We start from the raw sequence: 15,751 nt of genomic DNA, 5'->3' as shown, positions 1-15,751 counted from the left end.
CCAGCGCGCTGCGCTCCAGGCCCCACCCGCCTCGTCTGTGGACCCCGAGTGCGGGGACCTGCACCTCCTCACCCTCCGGCAGCAACCTGGGGCTCTGTCCTCTCCTCTCTCGGTGTCACCCGTGCCTCCGTTCCCTGGGCCAAGCCCCCTCGAATAACTACCCAGACGACCGCACAAGCCATGTAACTGTTTTTCTGTGTCCCCCCCGCCCCCCTTTTCTCGAAATAACCAGAGATCTTTTTAAGACTTGAATCTGGGAACTGTGGCGCAGGAGAAATGAATTCAGCTAGTGTCCATGAGGATGCAGGTTCAATCCCTGGCCTCGCTCGGGTGTGTTAAGGATGCTGCATTGCCATGAGCTGTGGTGTAGGCACACAGCAGCTCCCATTTGACCCCTAGCCTGGGAACCTCCATGGCCATAAAATAAAATAAAATATAAAATAAAATTAAAAAATAAATAAAATAAACAAACGAATAAATAAATAAAATAAAATACTCGAGTATGAGCTGACCACCACTTAAATTTCGCAAATGGCTGCCCCTTGCTCATGACCCTGTGAGGCCCTGACTCATGACTCCTCTCCCTACTGTCCTCTGGGCACAGCGGCTTTCACAGCCAATGTTTCCCATTGCTCAGGGCGGACCCTCTGAACCCCCAGCACCTAGCACAACGTGGCAGTCAACAAGGAGGTTCCAGGGCTCCACACATTTTTTTTGGGGGGGGGGTTTTGCTTTGCTTTTTAGGGCTGCACCTGCAGCACATGTAAGTTCCCAAGTGAGGGGTCCAATCCAAGCTGCAGCTGCCGGGCTACGCCACAGCTACACCAGATCTGAGCTGCATCTGTGACCCCCACCACAGTTCACCTCGAGGCCAGGGAAGGACCCCACGTCCTCATGGATACTAGTTGGATTCAGATTGCATTTGTTTCCACGGCACCACTATGGGAACTCCCCCAACGCAGTTCCGTGTGGGGTTTATCTAGACAACCCCAGCATGTCCCAAAAAAGCACCCAGAAGAAATGGATGCTGCAGTGACGGCCCACAGTCATCTGGTAATGCTGACTTTAGAGTGGCTTGTGGCTGTGTAATGTCGGGTGTTTTTCTGCCAATGGTTCCTTTTTGCTACATGTGTGTCCAGGCTGATGTGTGTGAGATCCTGCTTAGGGGAGCACCTGGCATCCACCCTCACCCACCTGTTCCAGTGAGAGGACGATATGTAGAGCGTCTATCTCAGCAGGAAGCGTGGAGAAGATGCGGAGACGAGCCACACACTTGCTGCCTGCCCACCAGGCACACGTTTCAGGACCACCTAGGCAGGCGTTCGCATGTTTGCCCTTCCCACGAGCCCCTGAGATCACTGCCCTTAGGATCCACTCCTTACAGGTGAGGACACGAAGCACAGGGCAGGTGGTGAGGATTTGCCCAAAGACAGCAGCAGGTCCAGAACCTGGAGTCCCCTCTTCACCTCCACACCCCCCTCTTCTAAGAGCAGTAGCATCCCCCCCGCCAAAGCCCAAGGGAGGGAAGGCCAGGACCCGGAGGCTCGGTGAACCCCCAGGCCAGAGCCGGAGCTAAGGACTGGTCACATGTGGTGCATGCAGACAGCCCAGCCTCCCATAAACCATGGCACATAAATGCTGTTGTCCTGGGCCCTGAGAGGTGAGAGAAAAGGGACACGGGCTGGCCAGAGCAAGCCCCGCTCAGCAGGCACACTGATCTCCTGAATAGAGCATCTTCTCTGGCCGGCTCTGAGGACCCCCCGCGGTGGACAAAACACCACGTGGACCTCACCACAGTGTTTACGTACACACCCGCTGAGCCTGCTCCGGGCTGACTCTGATCCTTGGGACGCATTCTCTCTCACCTTTCTGAGCCCTTGCCTCTCTGCAAATTTCCGAAGTTTCCCAGAGTTCTGTCCCTGGCTTGAGGACTTAATTGCTTGTGGAGTAAGCACTTCTTCTTCTTCTTTTTTTTTTTTTTTTTTAAGGCCACACCTGCAGCACATGGAGATTACCAGGCTAGGGGGCCAATAGGAGCTACAGCTGCTGGCCTACACCACAGCCACAGCTACTCCAGATCTGAGCCGCGTCTGCGACCTACGCCACAGCTCAAGGCAACACCGGATCCTTCACCCACTGAGCGAGGCCAAGGGTTGAACCTGCAACTCCGTGGTTCCCGGCCGGATTCATTTCCGCTGCGCCACGATGGGAACTTCTGGAGTAAGCCCTCTGAACATCATTCCTATGACGCTTCATCTGTCTGACTTCCCACCCCCATCACCAAGGAGGTGACATGGCCACTGCAGGAAAGGCTATCCCTCGGGGGCTATCAGCCAGAATCCTGAGTGGGGGGATGCTACATTCACCAAGTGCCCACCTCTCTCCTGTACCACCTGGGATTGGCCCTATTGTCTTATCTCACACCTGAGAAACAGAGGTCAGACGCTCTCGCACAGCAGGTAGATGTTAGAGCTGGGATTCGATCCCCTCTCTATCTTGCTCTAAAGCCCTTGTTCCAGGCCTCTCCACCTCAGTTGACCCTCTTTGCCTCAGAAGCTGCTCATCCTCTGGGATGCCCGCGGAGGCCCTCCAGACTGCTCCCCACCCTCACTGCCCATGACTTGCTTGCCTTCAGCACAAGCTGGGGCGCAGAGAAGGCACCTGCCAGCCCTCAGCAGCATCAGTATGGAGTGCTCAGTCCTGTCCCCACCCCACCCCCAGGCCAATCCGCTTCTGCACAAACCCTGGGGCCTGGGGCTGTCTCCACCATCCCCCCACCAGTGCACAAAGCCAGGGTGCGGCGCAGCGAGTCCACGCAGCGACTGGTGGGAGGATGGGCCTCCGGTAGCGGCGACCCGGGCTGATCTCTCCCCTCCCACCGGCCCCTCCCTCTGACGGCTGCAGCCCCGGCCGCAGCCAGGCGCGTTCTCAACCTCCCTCTCTCTCTCCTCCTCTCCTCGCCGCGCCGCCTCCCGCCCTCCCTCGCTCCCTCCCCTCCCCGGCACTGCAGCATTCGCCGACTGCAGCTCCAGCCGCCGCCCGCGCCTCTCCGACCTCCGCAGCCCCGCCACCGCCAGCACCATGGCCAGCACCGTGTCGGGTAGGCACCCGGGGCTCGGGCTTCCTGGGGCGGCGGATCTGACACAGGCGATTGTCTGGCCTCGCCCGGCGCTGGGAAGATTGCTGCTTTCCCTCCTCGGACCCCGCGCTCTGCAAGGGCGCGGGCGCGCGCCGGGTGGAACCTGCAGAAGCGGGGATTCGGGGCCGCCGGGTTGAGACGACCCCGTGCCGGCAGGGCGGAAATTGCTCCGCCCGCCTAGTGGGCCTGGGCTGCTGGGCAGGAGTCGCGCTCGGGTGGGGGCGTCGGCGCCGGGGCGCCATTGCCCCTTCGGGCGCCGCCGTGCCAGGCCGGGAGCTCTCACAGAGGGTGGGCCGGATCCGGCGCCTGGCGACCGCAGACCCTGGTCGGACCGCGTCTTCACGGAGTGAGGGGGGACCGGGGCGAAGGGGCGCGCGCGGGACCCTTTGCCGGAGTCCCAGGCCGGGGCTGGCGGGCCCGGGCCCTTCCTGCGCCAATGAACCGACCAGGAGATTGGAGGGGCCGCTGCAAGACCACAGAGGAGGGAACCCGAGCCGGGCCGCGCCCGCACCTCGCGTCGCCGCCCCCTCCCCTTGCGGCTGCGGGCTCGCGACCACCCTCTGCGACACGGTGCCACCCGCCTAAGTTGAAAAAGCCACCGCCCTTTGCGCTGTGGGTTTGGATGGGGGAAGGGCTGCGGCCGTTCCATGCCTTCTCAGGATGGGGGCGTCTGCTCTGCCGCCCCGCCTCCCAGCTGCGGACCCACCGCCCCAAGGCCAACGACCCCTTCTTTCCCGGCCTCGCAGCAGGCACGGAGCTCCGACGGAGGGGCGGGCACGGGGCAAAGCGGGAGACGAGAGGCAGATACTGGACAGGGTGGGGGAGCTGCCAGGCGACCCCTGGCGCCAGGGGGCGGGGGTGGCTTTTCCTAGGAACGCTCTGCCCTGTCTGATCGCCCCACGACCAGCTTCACCGTAAAGCTCGGTGGTGCCCGAGGTGGCTGGGCCGGCGTGCCCCCACCTCCACCAGGTCATCCCCTGCCCACCCTACCCTCCGCCCTGGGGGCGGGTCGCTGCAATCCCCTGTCCTGCTCCGGCGGGAGGCGCCAGAGCTCCTCCCACCCACGTGTGCACAGCACTGACCCCGCTCCTCGGGGGCCCCCAGTTCTGGCCCCAGGTGGCTTTGGCAGGAGCCGAGGAGGAGACCAAGTGCGTCCCTGACCACACCCCTAGCCTACCGCCCGTCTGGGGGTTTTGTCCAACTGGACTTCATCGCTTGTCCTCTGCTTTCTCGCTGGCTGACATCCCCAGAGACACTGGGACCAGCAACTGAGGGCGGGCGGGGCTGGGGGTCTTCACTCACCAGCTGTGCCTGAGCTGGGGGCAGCAGGCAGCCACTCCTGGGGCACACTTATCAGCTTTCACCCCATTGGTAAAAATCCTCTCCACAGGCCTCCTAATTCCTCTGACGTGTGCAGACTGAGGTTTCCTGGTGGGGGCTTGGGGCCAAAGCTGCACCGCCAAAATGGCTCTTATGAGGCTGGATCCAGACCCTCCAACCTCAGAGCCCCCTGGCACCAGACCCTCTTGGCCACACTTTGGGGCACTGCTGACCCACGCTTGTTCCCAGGATTTTTTCTGGGTTTCCAAGCTTCCATGGGTGTCAAAAGGGAGACAAGTTCAGCCAGCTAGTATCGTCCAGCACAGCCAGGGCTTCAAAGGCTGCGGTGACAGCGGGAGATCTACCCCAGCTCTGCCTGCACATGGGGCTGGGCCCTTCCTGCTCTATCATCACTCCTGCCCAGCTCACCCATGCTTTCTCCCAGCCATGACAGCGATAGGGAGGCCTGGCCCAGAAGTGGCTGCAGGACAGTACTGGTAATTGGGGCCAGAACTGGTGTACGGGAACTGGTCGTGGCTTCTCTATGAAAATACATCTCCGATTGGAGCAGACCTCCATGCCTCAGTGGCCTCGAAGGGTCATCTGCGCTCTGGTCCGTAGCCACCACAGGGTTGCTCTTACCTTTCCGCCGCCTCTCCCCGGAGTGGCCCCCGAGGGACCGTTCCCGGGCACCGCCTTAGTGTCCTTCCCAGGCGCTCAGCTCCTCTTGCACTTCCACAGAGTCTCCCTCGCGGTCACCCCCTCATGCCACTCTGACAAGCTATGAAGCCTGGCACCTGCCGTCAGGCCTCTCAGGCCTCAATTCCCCCATTGGGTGGGGGAGACAAGTGACAGCCCCCCCCCCCGGCTTGTTCTGAGTCTTGATGAGCTATTTCAGGAAAGATGCTTGGCACCGGATCTAGAAAGGGGTGAGCACGCAGTCCATGCCAGGCGGTGTGACTGCCGTAGCTGTGCTTCCCAGACAAAGGTGAATTTGGCTGGCAATGCTGCCATGCTGGGCTCCCTGCACGGATGGGGGAGACTCTGACTAGAGAGAGGGGCAGACTGGGTGGCAAAAACTCCATCTGTGGGGAAGCAGCAGCTTCTAGCACCCTGGTAGGGTGAGCGGGAAGCTTTGGGCCCCTTCGCTCCTTGTTCTGGAAGACCACACACCATGAGGTTCCCAACGAGAAAGTGCGGAAGCCTGGGTTCCCACCCCGGAATGCTGTGTGACTTTGGGTGGGCCACTTGCCCTCTCTGGGCCTCCTTCTCCTCTCTAGAAATGAGGCTGATGAGGGTGTCTGGTCTTGAGAGTCAGTTGGGAGGAAGCTGCTGCAGGCTGGTCTGCTGCCTTCTAACTCCTCCTCATCTGGGATGTAAGCATCCGAAAGGCCCACATGCAGTTTTGCACAGTTAACATTTGCTGTGAAGAGTGGGGCAGTGAAAGGAAGCCAGCGCAGGTAGAAGTTCGTTCTTCCTAAAGTCGGTGATGGGGAAGCAGGAGAGGGCCCTGGTGAGGGGAGAAAAGGGAGCGCAGGCTCTGAGGCTGAGAGGGGCTTCCCGGCTGGAGCCACATCTGTGGAGAGGCCTGGGCTCCGCCCCTTCCCGGGACCGAGGGCCCTTCTGCACTCCAGCTCTGAAAGTCCAGGCGTGAGGGCCTGCCCTGCATGTAGCTGGGCCGGCTTTGTTCTCCAGTCCCCACACAGGCTTCTGTCCGCCTACTCTCTCCACAGTTGCCAGTTCCCCCTCTCCCCCTGCCATGTAGTCCCTTCTGACCTGCAGCCAGACCACAGAGCGGGAGCCCCCCCCAAGGGGCGTCCTCTGAGAACAAAGGTCCTCATGGGTGGTCGGCTGGGAGGCCCCCCCCACCCCCCGGGATGTCCACGACCACCAGATGCTGAGCTGCATCCCTTCCAGTCAGACCCTTGTGGTGGGCAGAGCCCCAGCCCCCATTCCTCGCCCCTTTCCTGAAGGCACCGTGCTCACACCCGGCTGCACTCACCTGCCCAAGCTCTGCCTCCTCCCTCCGCAGGGCAGCCGGCCTCCCTCTGTGCTGAGGTGACAGGTGCCTGGAAGGGAGCCCCTGGCATTTGTCTGCAACTTCCTCTGTAATTGATCGGCAACCCCTTCTCCTGGGAGAAGCTCAGGCTGCAGGCAGAGGGAGGGCCCTGGTGGTAGGGGTGGGAAGAGGGGCTGTGAGGCCCCAGTTCCTGGGCTGTGACAGAAGCTCGTTTGGGGGTCTTGATAAGTGATGAGAAGGAACCAGCCGAAAGGTCAGTATGGGGACTGATGTTTACAGCCAGGGTGGCAGGTGCTGGCAGGTGCACCCGAGGTCTCTCCTTCCCAGCCTCTTCCAGGACCCAGGAAGGCCTTGACCCAGGCTCCCTCTCACTGCCCTGCCCTGGCCCTTCCACGCGGAGGGCTGGCTATTTTCTAGCCTTTCCCAAGAGCTACATGTGTCCTGGTCTTACGCTCTCTAACTCCCAGGCACAGGTCCTGGGATGTACCCCCTGCCTTTTTCTTTTTTTCTTTTTGGCTGCCCTGCAGCATGTGGAGTTCCCAGGCCAGGGATCGGATCTGAGCCACAGTTGTGACCTGTGCCACAGCTTTGGCAATGCCTGATCCTTAACGCACTGTGCCAGGCCAAGGATCGAACCTGCGTCCCAGTGGTCACGAAATACCGCCAATCCCACTGCACCACGGTGGAAATGCCCCTTCTGCCTTCTTTTTAAAGTTAATTTTTAAAACACAACTACTACAGGACTAGTGCAAAAGTAAAAGGGACAAATCAGGTCCCAATCCCCTTTGAGGCCTGCCCCACCCAACCCTCCTCCCAGCCTCCTGAGCCAATGACCAAGTCAAGTGCCTTTTTTTTTTTTTTTTCCTTTTAGGGCCATACCCGCGGCATATGGAGGTTCCCAGGCTAGGGGTCCAATCAGAGTTGCAGCTGCCGGCCTACACCACAACACAGCAACACTGGATCTGAGCTGTGTCTGCGACCTACACCACAGGTCAGGGCAATGCACTGAGCGAGGCCAGGGATCGAACCCACATCCTCACGGATACCAGTTGGATTCACTACCGCTGCACCACAATGGGAACTCTGATGTCGTGTGTCTTTGCCCCGCTTCCCCTCTGAGACCCCAGAGACTCCCCGATGCTGGCCCAGGACTCCTCTGCCCTTTGCAGTGTCTCGGGCCCTCTCTCCAGGAGAGCCTGGGTCGGCAGGACATTTCAGTCTCTGACTGCTTGTGGGAGGTCCCTGTTCACCACAAGCTCTTCCCTTGGACGGGACCTGATCCCTTCTGCCCTGGGTCCCGTTTCTATACCAACATTTCCCCCAGGTTCACGTTAATTCCATTGAAAAACATTATCTTGTGTGAGATTTGATCAAAAGTTTCTCGTCCAAACCGTCTGCCCCTTGGCAGAATTGCTGGGGTACCTGTGCCTGCATTTTTCCTTCATCGAAGCCAGATCCCCCACCCCCACCCGGAGTGTCTCTCAGGACCTATGCCGGCTTCTTCAGCCAAGGAGGCAGGCGCGTGGGCTGAGCCCCCTGGTCCTTGGGCCCGACGCAGTGCTGGAGAGAACACAGACTGCCGGGAGGTGCCCTGGAGGAGCCCTGAACAAGCCACCCAGCTCCCTGGGCCCAGCGGCCTCCAGGTCGAGGCAGGGGTGACGGGATGGCTGAGAACCACTGAGACAGGGACGCACGTGTCACTTCAGGGCCTGGCTCACCGTTTGTAGATCACAAATAACTCAATTACTTCCATTCTGAGAGGAGGCATCTCCCCTCTCCAGGGCTCAAAGCCTCGGCAGGCTTACCTCCTTTTCTGGTTGGGCAGCGGGGCCACTGGCTGTGGGCATTCGCCCTGCAAGGCTGGAGGGTGGTGCTGAACGGACAGCTCCTTCTTCCCCACCGGCTTTTGCTGGACAGCCAGTGTGTGTCTGCTGAGAGCCTGATTCCAAGCCAGGGTGGCTCGAACCACAGGATAAACTGCAGGGCAGTGGGAGGGGACGGGAGGATACGAGGGCCCACAGAAGCTCCATGTCTGTGCTGGCCCTTTACAGGGGTGGTGGTTAATCTCTCTACCAACCGGGCAAGTGTCTACGCAAAGGAAAGGGGAGGAAGGAGAAGTATGTGGAGGGGCAGAGGGAGGAGGGGTCAGGAAGACACCCGGTGACAAAGAATCACAGAGACACAGAAAGACGCAAAGAGGGGTAGTGACCGATGGGGGGCCGGAAGGTCAGAAGGATGGATGGAGGCGCAGACAGCAAGGGGCAGGGGAGAGACGCCAAGAAGAAAAGCAAGGAGAGGCAGAGATGGGGGTGGGCAGGGACTTAGAGATGGGAACAGAGAGAGCAGCGCATGGCAGCCCCCAGGGAGCAGGCCCAGGGAGCACAGAGCCAACGTCTGGAAGGAAGAGAGGCGAGAAGGGATGTAGCGAGTCCAACACAAAAGGACAGGATGAACAGGGTCCCGGAGAGTCACATCCAAGGGAGCCACCGGGGCAGAGGCTGGGAGGCCTGGGCAGGCCGGGGGTGGGGCTGGGAGGTGCCTCGGGGTGGGGACAGCACCTGCTCAGCTGGCCCCCCCTCCGCCCACAGCCTACAAGGAGAAGATGAAGGAGCTGTCCGTGCTGTCACTCATCTGCTCCTGCTTCTACCCACAGCCACACCCCAACACCGTCTACCAGTACGGGGGTGAGTATGCCCGGCTGCTCCTGCCCCCTGACCTCGCCCCCCGTCCTGTGGCATTGGTGAACTCCCCGGTTGGCGAGCTTCTGGAGAGGGGGGCCTCGATGGGGAGGGGCTGGTCCTGGGTACCGGGCCCCGGGACTGGCACTGCCAGCCACACTCCCTCCCTCAGCCCTTGCCTGGGCCTGCCCCCTCCTCCCCAGCCCTCCTGCAGCCCCCGCGTCTGCTCTTGCCCTGCAGACATGGAGGTGAAGCAGCTGGACAAGAGGGCCTCTGGCCAGAGCTTTGAGGTCATCCTCAAGTCCCCTTCCGACCTGTCCCCGGAGAGCCCTGTGCTCTCCTCCCCCCCCAAGAGGAAGGACACCTCCCTGGAGGAGCTGCAGAAGCGGCTGGAGGCGGCTGAGGAGCGGAGGAAGGTAAGGCGCCGCCCTCGGGGGCCTCCTGAGAACAATCAGGAGCCATCTTACTGGCCGCATCCCCAGGGTGCAGCAGAGGGGGCTCTTGTGGCCCCTGGGCCTCCTCCTGAGCTGAGCAATCCGAATGAGGCAGGGAAGAGGCAGAGGTGCTTAATGGCAGCCAGACGGAGGGAGACAGGAACCAGACAGACACTGCTGCAGGGGTGTGGGGGGAGGGCATCCTCCTGGGCAGGGTGCAAAAGGAGAGGGCTTTCCCTGCGCTGGGAGCTCAGGCGGCCCCTCCCCGCCCCTCCTCACGCCAGCTCCTCTGAGGAAATACAGAGGGAAGAACGTGCTCTCAGGAGTGCCGTCCTGGTGCCCGAGGCTCCGTCGGCCTCAGAGCAGGTCCCAGGGCTCCAGGCTTCTCAGGGATAATAGAAGTGGCTGGCACGTGGTTGGAGCCAGAAGCCTTCTGGAGGCTGCTCACCTCTGGGAGCCTCAGGTCTGCCTGGTCTCCCTCCTGGGGCCACCAGCAGGGCGGGACAGAGTGGCGCCAGCAGCCACACACTCCTTGTTGCAAATCGGCCCTTCTCCAGCCCTGGGGATGCCCTCCACCAGCCCCAGCACCTTCGGGAGCTCAGAATCCGGTGTGCATTAAGCACCTACTTTGTGCTACCGGCAGAGATGGGCAGGGTTCAGCGACGGCCCCCAGGTTTAGTTTCCTCCTCTCCGCCGCCATACGGGGCTCCCGTGTAGGACAGAGCCCGATGGCCGGACAGTGTAGTAGGCCCGAGCTCCTCGAGGACGAGTTCAGGGGGCCGGGCGGCGGGCACTGGGTGGGACCGAGCATCCACTTAAGTCCTCCTGGCCGGTCGCCTGCGCAGACGCAGGAGGCGCAGGTGCTGAAGCAGCTGGCGGAGCGGCGCGAACACGAGCGCGAGGTGCTGCACAAGGCGCTGGAGGAGAACAACAACTTCAGCCGCCTGGCGGAGGAGAAGCTCAACTACAAGATGGAGCTCAGCAAGGAGATCCGCGAGGCTCACCTGGCGGCGCTGCGCGAGCGGCTGCGCGAGAAGGTGCGCCCGGGCCGGGGGCGGGGCCCGGGCCGGGGGCGGGGGCGGGGGCGGGGCCCGGGCCGGGGGCTGCGACTGAAGCCCGGGAGCCTGAGCACCCTGGAATATCCCGCGCCTCATCCTCATCGCCCTGCTCACACACGACCCCAGCCGCCTAGAGGGCCCCGCCCTCGAGCCGCAGTCTCTGGCCGTGACAGGGCCTCCTCCTGCGCTCTGCTACTCCTCAGTCCTGGTCGCATCTCCCGCACCTGGGACTGAGCCAGTCTAGGGAAGAAAGGACCCCAGGGCGCCCCCTACCAGAGGGCCGGCCCGCCCCCCGCCGCGGGCCCAGGAGGGGTGGGAGGGCAGGGCCCCCTCCCGCCCAGCCGCAGGGCCCGTCCCACTCCGCGTGTCCCCACAGGAGCTGCACGCGGCCGAGGTCCGCAGGAACAAGGAGCAGCGTGAGGAGATGTCCGGCTAAGGGGCCTTTGGGACAAGGCGGCGCCTGGATCCCGAGAGCAGACAAGAAAACATTTGGGTTTTGGTTTGGTTTTGTTCGCCTCCGTCTAGATGCAATTTTTGTTCCTGCTCCCCCCTCTCCTGCTCTCCCAGCTTCAGCTTCCGCTTCTCTTCGGGCGCTCTGAGCTGCCCATTCCTTGTGACAAGTCCTGGAGGAGCCACCAGGTGTGGCACACGGTCCCTCAGTTCAGGCCCCAGGCTGGGTCCCCTCTGGCAGCCCTCTTAGTGGATGTGGTGGCGACCTCAATAAATCCAGCGATGTTGGCAGGAACACGCGGGTCCTTCTGCTGGGTTCTTCTTTGAGCACCCTGTCCTCTGAGCCAGGTCCTGCCGACAGGCAGAGGCAACACCACCTGCATGTCCTCCCCTGGGAGAGGGCTGGGCACCATTGGAGGCGGTGGAGGACGATGGGCTGGATGGAGAAGGACCTTTGGGCGGTGTGTGGCAGCTCTCCTGTCACTGTGGTGGGTGGTGGGAGCTGCGTGTGCAGAGGTGCTTTTCTGGAATTAGTGGGCAGGAGCGTTAACATGGTGGCACTGGGGTCCTGTGAGACCACCTGGGCCGCGGAGGGCACCAGTGGCTGGCCTGGGAGCCTTCTGTCACTGCCCTTGGAGGGAGTGCTGGTGGGGTGAGATGCGACGAGGCTTAGCCTGAGTCTTTAGGGGAGTGGGCCTTCTCCAGCAGGGCCCTGTGAGCCAGCTGCCCGGTCTAGAGGGTAGTGGGCAGCGTGGACGTCCCTGCTGGCCCCTCCTCCCTTGGGCCCAGCACCTGTGCCCGTCCCCTCCTTCTCCTGGTTTGCAAATACCTTCGGAGTCTTGCCCCCTGCCCCGCCCCTTACAGCCCTCTGCTCTGGTAGAAACACACTCCCACGCTGCTCCTGGCCAGACAGGGCTTCCAGGCCCACCTCTGGACAGGCGGCCGAGTGTGAGTGGCAGCAGTCATGAGCATTTCTGCAGGAGTCATGAGTAGATACTTGGGGGCAGGGGGTTGGCTGGTGGCAGATTTAGATGTTGGGGGGCAGGGGACAAGGTTCTCAAACTACCATCCCACCTGCTCCGTCTTTGACATGCCTGGCTGGTGGCCCCCTCTGGTCCGTCTACAAGTCGGAGGCCTGGCTCTAGGCGTCTCCTGCCAAGACAATCCTTGGCTGGCTCCTCCCTCCCCCTCAGCCTGGGGGCATCTCAGGATGCCCAGTGCCAGCCCTGGAGCCCTGCCACTTGCCTGGACATGGCAGCCCCACTCACAGACAGGCACTTGGGGGCAGAGGCCCTGCTGACCATCCTCCTACTGGAAGCCTGAGGGGCTTCCCCCAGGACCCAGAACCAGTGCCTCAGAAACCAGCGTGGGGGTCTCCAGGGCCCTCGGCTTCCACTCTACAGAAACCTATGAGGACACCGCTGGTGGCTTCCCAGGGCCAAGCCAGAGAGCACGGATGGGTACCGATCCCCGGCAGCGGGCGCGGGGGGTGGGGTTTATCGGGACATACGCTCCCTCCCTGTCCAGGATACCACCTCCACCAGGACAGCCCCTGAGGAAGTGACAAGCCAGGACTGGAACCCAGCAGTGCCTAGGTGTGGTTTTGCTGGGATTCAGAAAGGGGAGCGGACAGGGAAATGAGAGTGGATGTCCTTTCGGGGGGCAGTGGGAGCCCATGCCACGCACCCGCCTCAGCCATGGGGAGCGGGTGAACTGAGAAATCAAATGAACGATGAACAGAAACCTCTGCATTTGGAGTTCCCTTCGTGGCTCAGCAGTTAATGAACCCGACGAGGATCCAGGATGATGCAGGTTCAATCCCTGGCCTCGCTCAGTGCGTTAAGAATCTGGCGTGGCGGTGAGCCGTGGTGTAGGTCGCAGATGTGGCTCGGATCCCGCATGGCTGTGGCTGTGGTGTAGGCCGGCAGCTGTAGCTCTGATTCGACCCCTAGCCTGGGACCCTCCACACGCCGCTGGGGGGGCCCTAGAAAAGACAAAAAGAAGTAATTCATTTAAAAATGATGCACCCATTACACGTTAATATTTTCAGATGAAAACCACTGACATTTTCCCAAAAAAGGGAATTACTGAGAACTGTTGAAGCACGTGACAACACCCAGCCTCACAGAGAAACACGGTTGGAAGAGGAAATCGCGTTTGAACGGCTGGGTCTTTGAACCAAAGCCGGAGGAGCAGGAGGTTCCTCAAGCCGGCGGCCGTGTGGATCGGGAACTGTACCAACAACGTTTCCATAAACCTACACAGGCTGCCTGGCTTGTCCTGAGCTTGCAGGCCCCTGCTCCCCACGCGCGGGTCTCACACGCAGACGGGAGGCCCCGGAGCCCGGGCGGCCGCCGTCGGGAACCACGGGAGCCGCAGCCCCAGTAGAAGGTGGGGCGGGCAGCCCTGGAGCAGCTGCGCACTGAGCACACATCTCTCGTGGGTTCCTTCTGTCTGTAACCAGCCAGGAGTGAAGGCGCCCTCCCCGAGGGAGGCAGGGTGAGAGACCACACCCCACCCACAGTGGGAACGAATCCTCCTCCAAGCCAGCAAGGCCCAGTGCTCTCTCTCGCTCTCGGAGGCAGGAGACAGGCGTGCAGGTTCAAACGCTAGGCCTGACGTCCCGCGGCAGAAACAGGCAGAGGCCGCGCAACGGTGGAAACTCGGACTGGGGGCTCTGGGGTGCCCAGAGACTCAGGGGCCAGCGGCCACAGCTCACCCAGCCGGGAAGCAGCAGGACTCGGCACAGGTGACAGGCGGGCCTGGCCCCCGTCTCCCGCATCCTTCTGAGCCTTCTCCCTTGGACTTTGCTGGCCTTTACTTCTGCAACGTGAGGGCAGGGAAACTCAGATAAACGACAGGCACAGTCCAGGCGCACCTGTTCTCCTATTTACCAGATGAGAAGACAGCAGCACTGACACAGGCTCAATAGCTTAACCTTTAGAAACACTTTTCTGGAGTTCCGGCCATGGCACGGCGGAAACCAATCCGACTAGGAACCATGAGGATGTAGGATCAATCCCTGGTGTTGCTCAATGGGTTGGGGATCTGGCATTGCCCCGAGCTGTGGTGTAGGTTGCAGACGCGGCTCAGATCCCACATGGCTGTGGCTGTGTGTAGGCCAGCAGCTGTAGCTCCGATTAGACCCCTAGCCTGGGAACCTCCATAGGCTGCGGGTGCCGCGCTACAAAGCAAAAAAAAAAAAAAAATAAAATAAATAAATAAGATTTTTCCATCACTGGGGTGAGTATACTCCAACGATTGAAAACCATCAAAGTACACCTCTCCCAACCGCAATGTCACGGGAACAAGGTTTGCTGGAAGACGTCCCAGTCTGGGAAACGGGCTTCAGGGGCTTCCTACTGGAGCATGAGCACAAGTGCGTGGCTTGGTGCTCAAGGAGGCATTTGTTTCCCGCCTTCTCCATCTCCTGAGTGGGAGTGCCCAGGGAGCCCGCAGCTGTTCGCCAGGCGCCCAAGTTCCTTGGCAGCCACTAAGCCAGAGCAATGACACACACGGGAGAGCTGGCTGCATGCCCACCCTGGTTTGAGCACAGACGGACCCTCTGGGTCCAGCCTGACTGCCCTGTGCAGGTGGGGAGACGGGGCACAGGGAGGTCTGGGGAGGAGCTCAAGGATGGGGCTGGCAGAGCTTCCACCAGGAGTCCCTGGGGCAGGAGCAGCATGCCTCCCTACTGCCCCTCCGGCCAGGGCAGGACCATTAACCACCCCGGGCCTCCCACCGTGTCCTTCTTTTTTTTTTTCTTTTCTTTTAGGGCCACGCCCGGCATATGGAAGTTCCCAGGCTAGAGGTTGAATCGGAGCTACAGCTGCTGGCCTGCACCACAGCCACAGCCACGCGGGATCCAAGTCATGTCCTCCACCTCACCTCACAGCAACATCAAATCCTTAACCCACTGAGGGAGGCCAGGCATCGAACCCAAGTCCTCATGGATACTAGTTGGGTTCATTTCTGCTGTTACAATGGGAACTCCCCACTGCACCTTTCAATCAAAGAGCAAGGCCCGGCTGTACCTGGGTCCCAGGACACAGGAACTCCTTGAAAGCTGAGCGATGCTAACCCCCTTACATACTGGAAAATCCAGGGTCTCCAGAGATACTCTAGCTAGTTACCTGTAATTAAAAAAGAGAGCGAGAGTTCTCAGAGCATTCCTAATGCTCTATCAGGTTCTGTGGTAACTGAAGGACTGAATTTTTTTTTCCTTTTGGTCTTTTTAGGGCCATACCCGTGGCATAAGAGGTTCCCAGCGCCAGGGGTCAAATTGGAGCTGTAGCCGCCACCATAGCCACAGCCACACAGGATCTGGGCCATGTCTGTGACCTACACAACAGCTCACTGCAACCCTGATCCTTGACCCACTGAGCGAGGCCAGGGAGGGAACCCACATCCTCATGGATGCTAGTCTGGTCTGATAATCGCTGAGCCACAACGGGAATAATCCAGGAGGACTGAATTTTCATTTCAGTTAAGGCAAATTTAAATGAGCACACTTGGCGAGTGACCACAGCACAGGTTTCCGCGGCTGGGGCGCAGTATAGGACCACGGTAGGGCAGCCCACAGACTCAGCAATGAGACTTATGATAAAAAATAAAATCTATTAATCGCAGGACTCGGACTAGACGAGTGGAAA

General features: G+C 60.8%; 1 protein-coding gene across 1 annotated transcript; it reads left to right on the top strand.

The window, feature by feature from the left end:
* STMN3 (stathmin 3) lies at positions 1,993-11,394 on the top strand. The gene is made up of 5 exons (XM_021077837.1): positions 1,993-3,100; positions 9,068-9,163; positions 9,398-9,573; positions 10,437-10,628; positions 11,026-11,394. The coding sequence occupies exons 1-5, from the start codon at positions 3,082-3,084 to the stop codon at positions 11,083-11,085; spliced, it is 543 nt and encodes a 180-aa protein (XP_020933496.1). The 5' UTR covers positions 1,993-3,081; the 3' UTR covers positions 11,086-11,394.

This window comes from Sus scrofa, chromosome 17 (genome assembly GCF_000003025.6).
Source record: "Sus scrofa isolate TJ Tabasco breed Duroc chromosome 17, Sscrofa11.1, whole genome shotgun sequence".
NCBI classification, from domain to species: Eukaryota; Metazoa; Chordata; class Mammalia; order Artiodactyla; family Suidae; genus Sus; species Sus scrofa.
Note: the sequence above shows the minus strand (reverse complement) of the source record. Positions and strands in the feature narration are given on the sequence as shown.

Bases quoted from the DNA above. Each gene is read 5' to 3' on its own strand.
- STMN3 (XM_021077837.1), top strand. The intron at 9,164-9,397 runs GTGAGTATGCCC...CTTGCCCTGCAG, and splicing joins CACCGTCTACCAGTACGGGG to ACATGGAGGTGAAGCAGCTG. The intron at 9,574-10,436 runs GTAAGGCGCCGC...TCGCCTGCGCAG, and splicing joins CGGCTGAGGAGCGGAGGAAG to ACGCAGGAGGCGCAGGTGCT.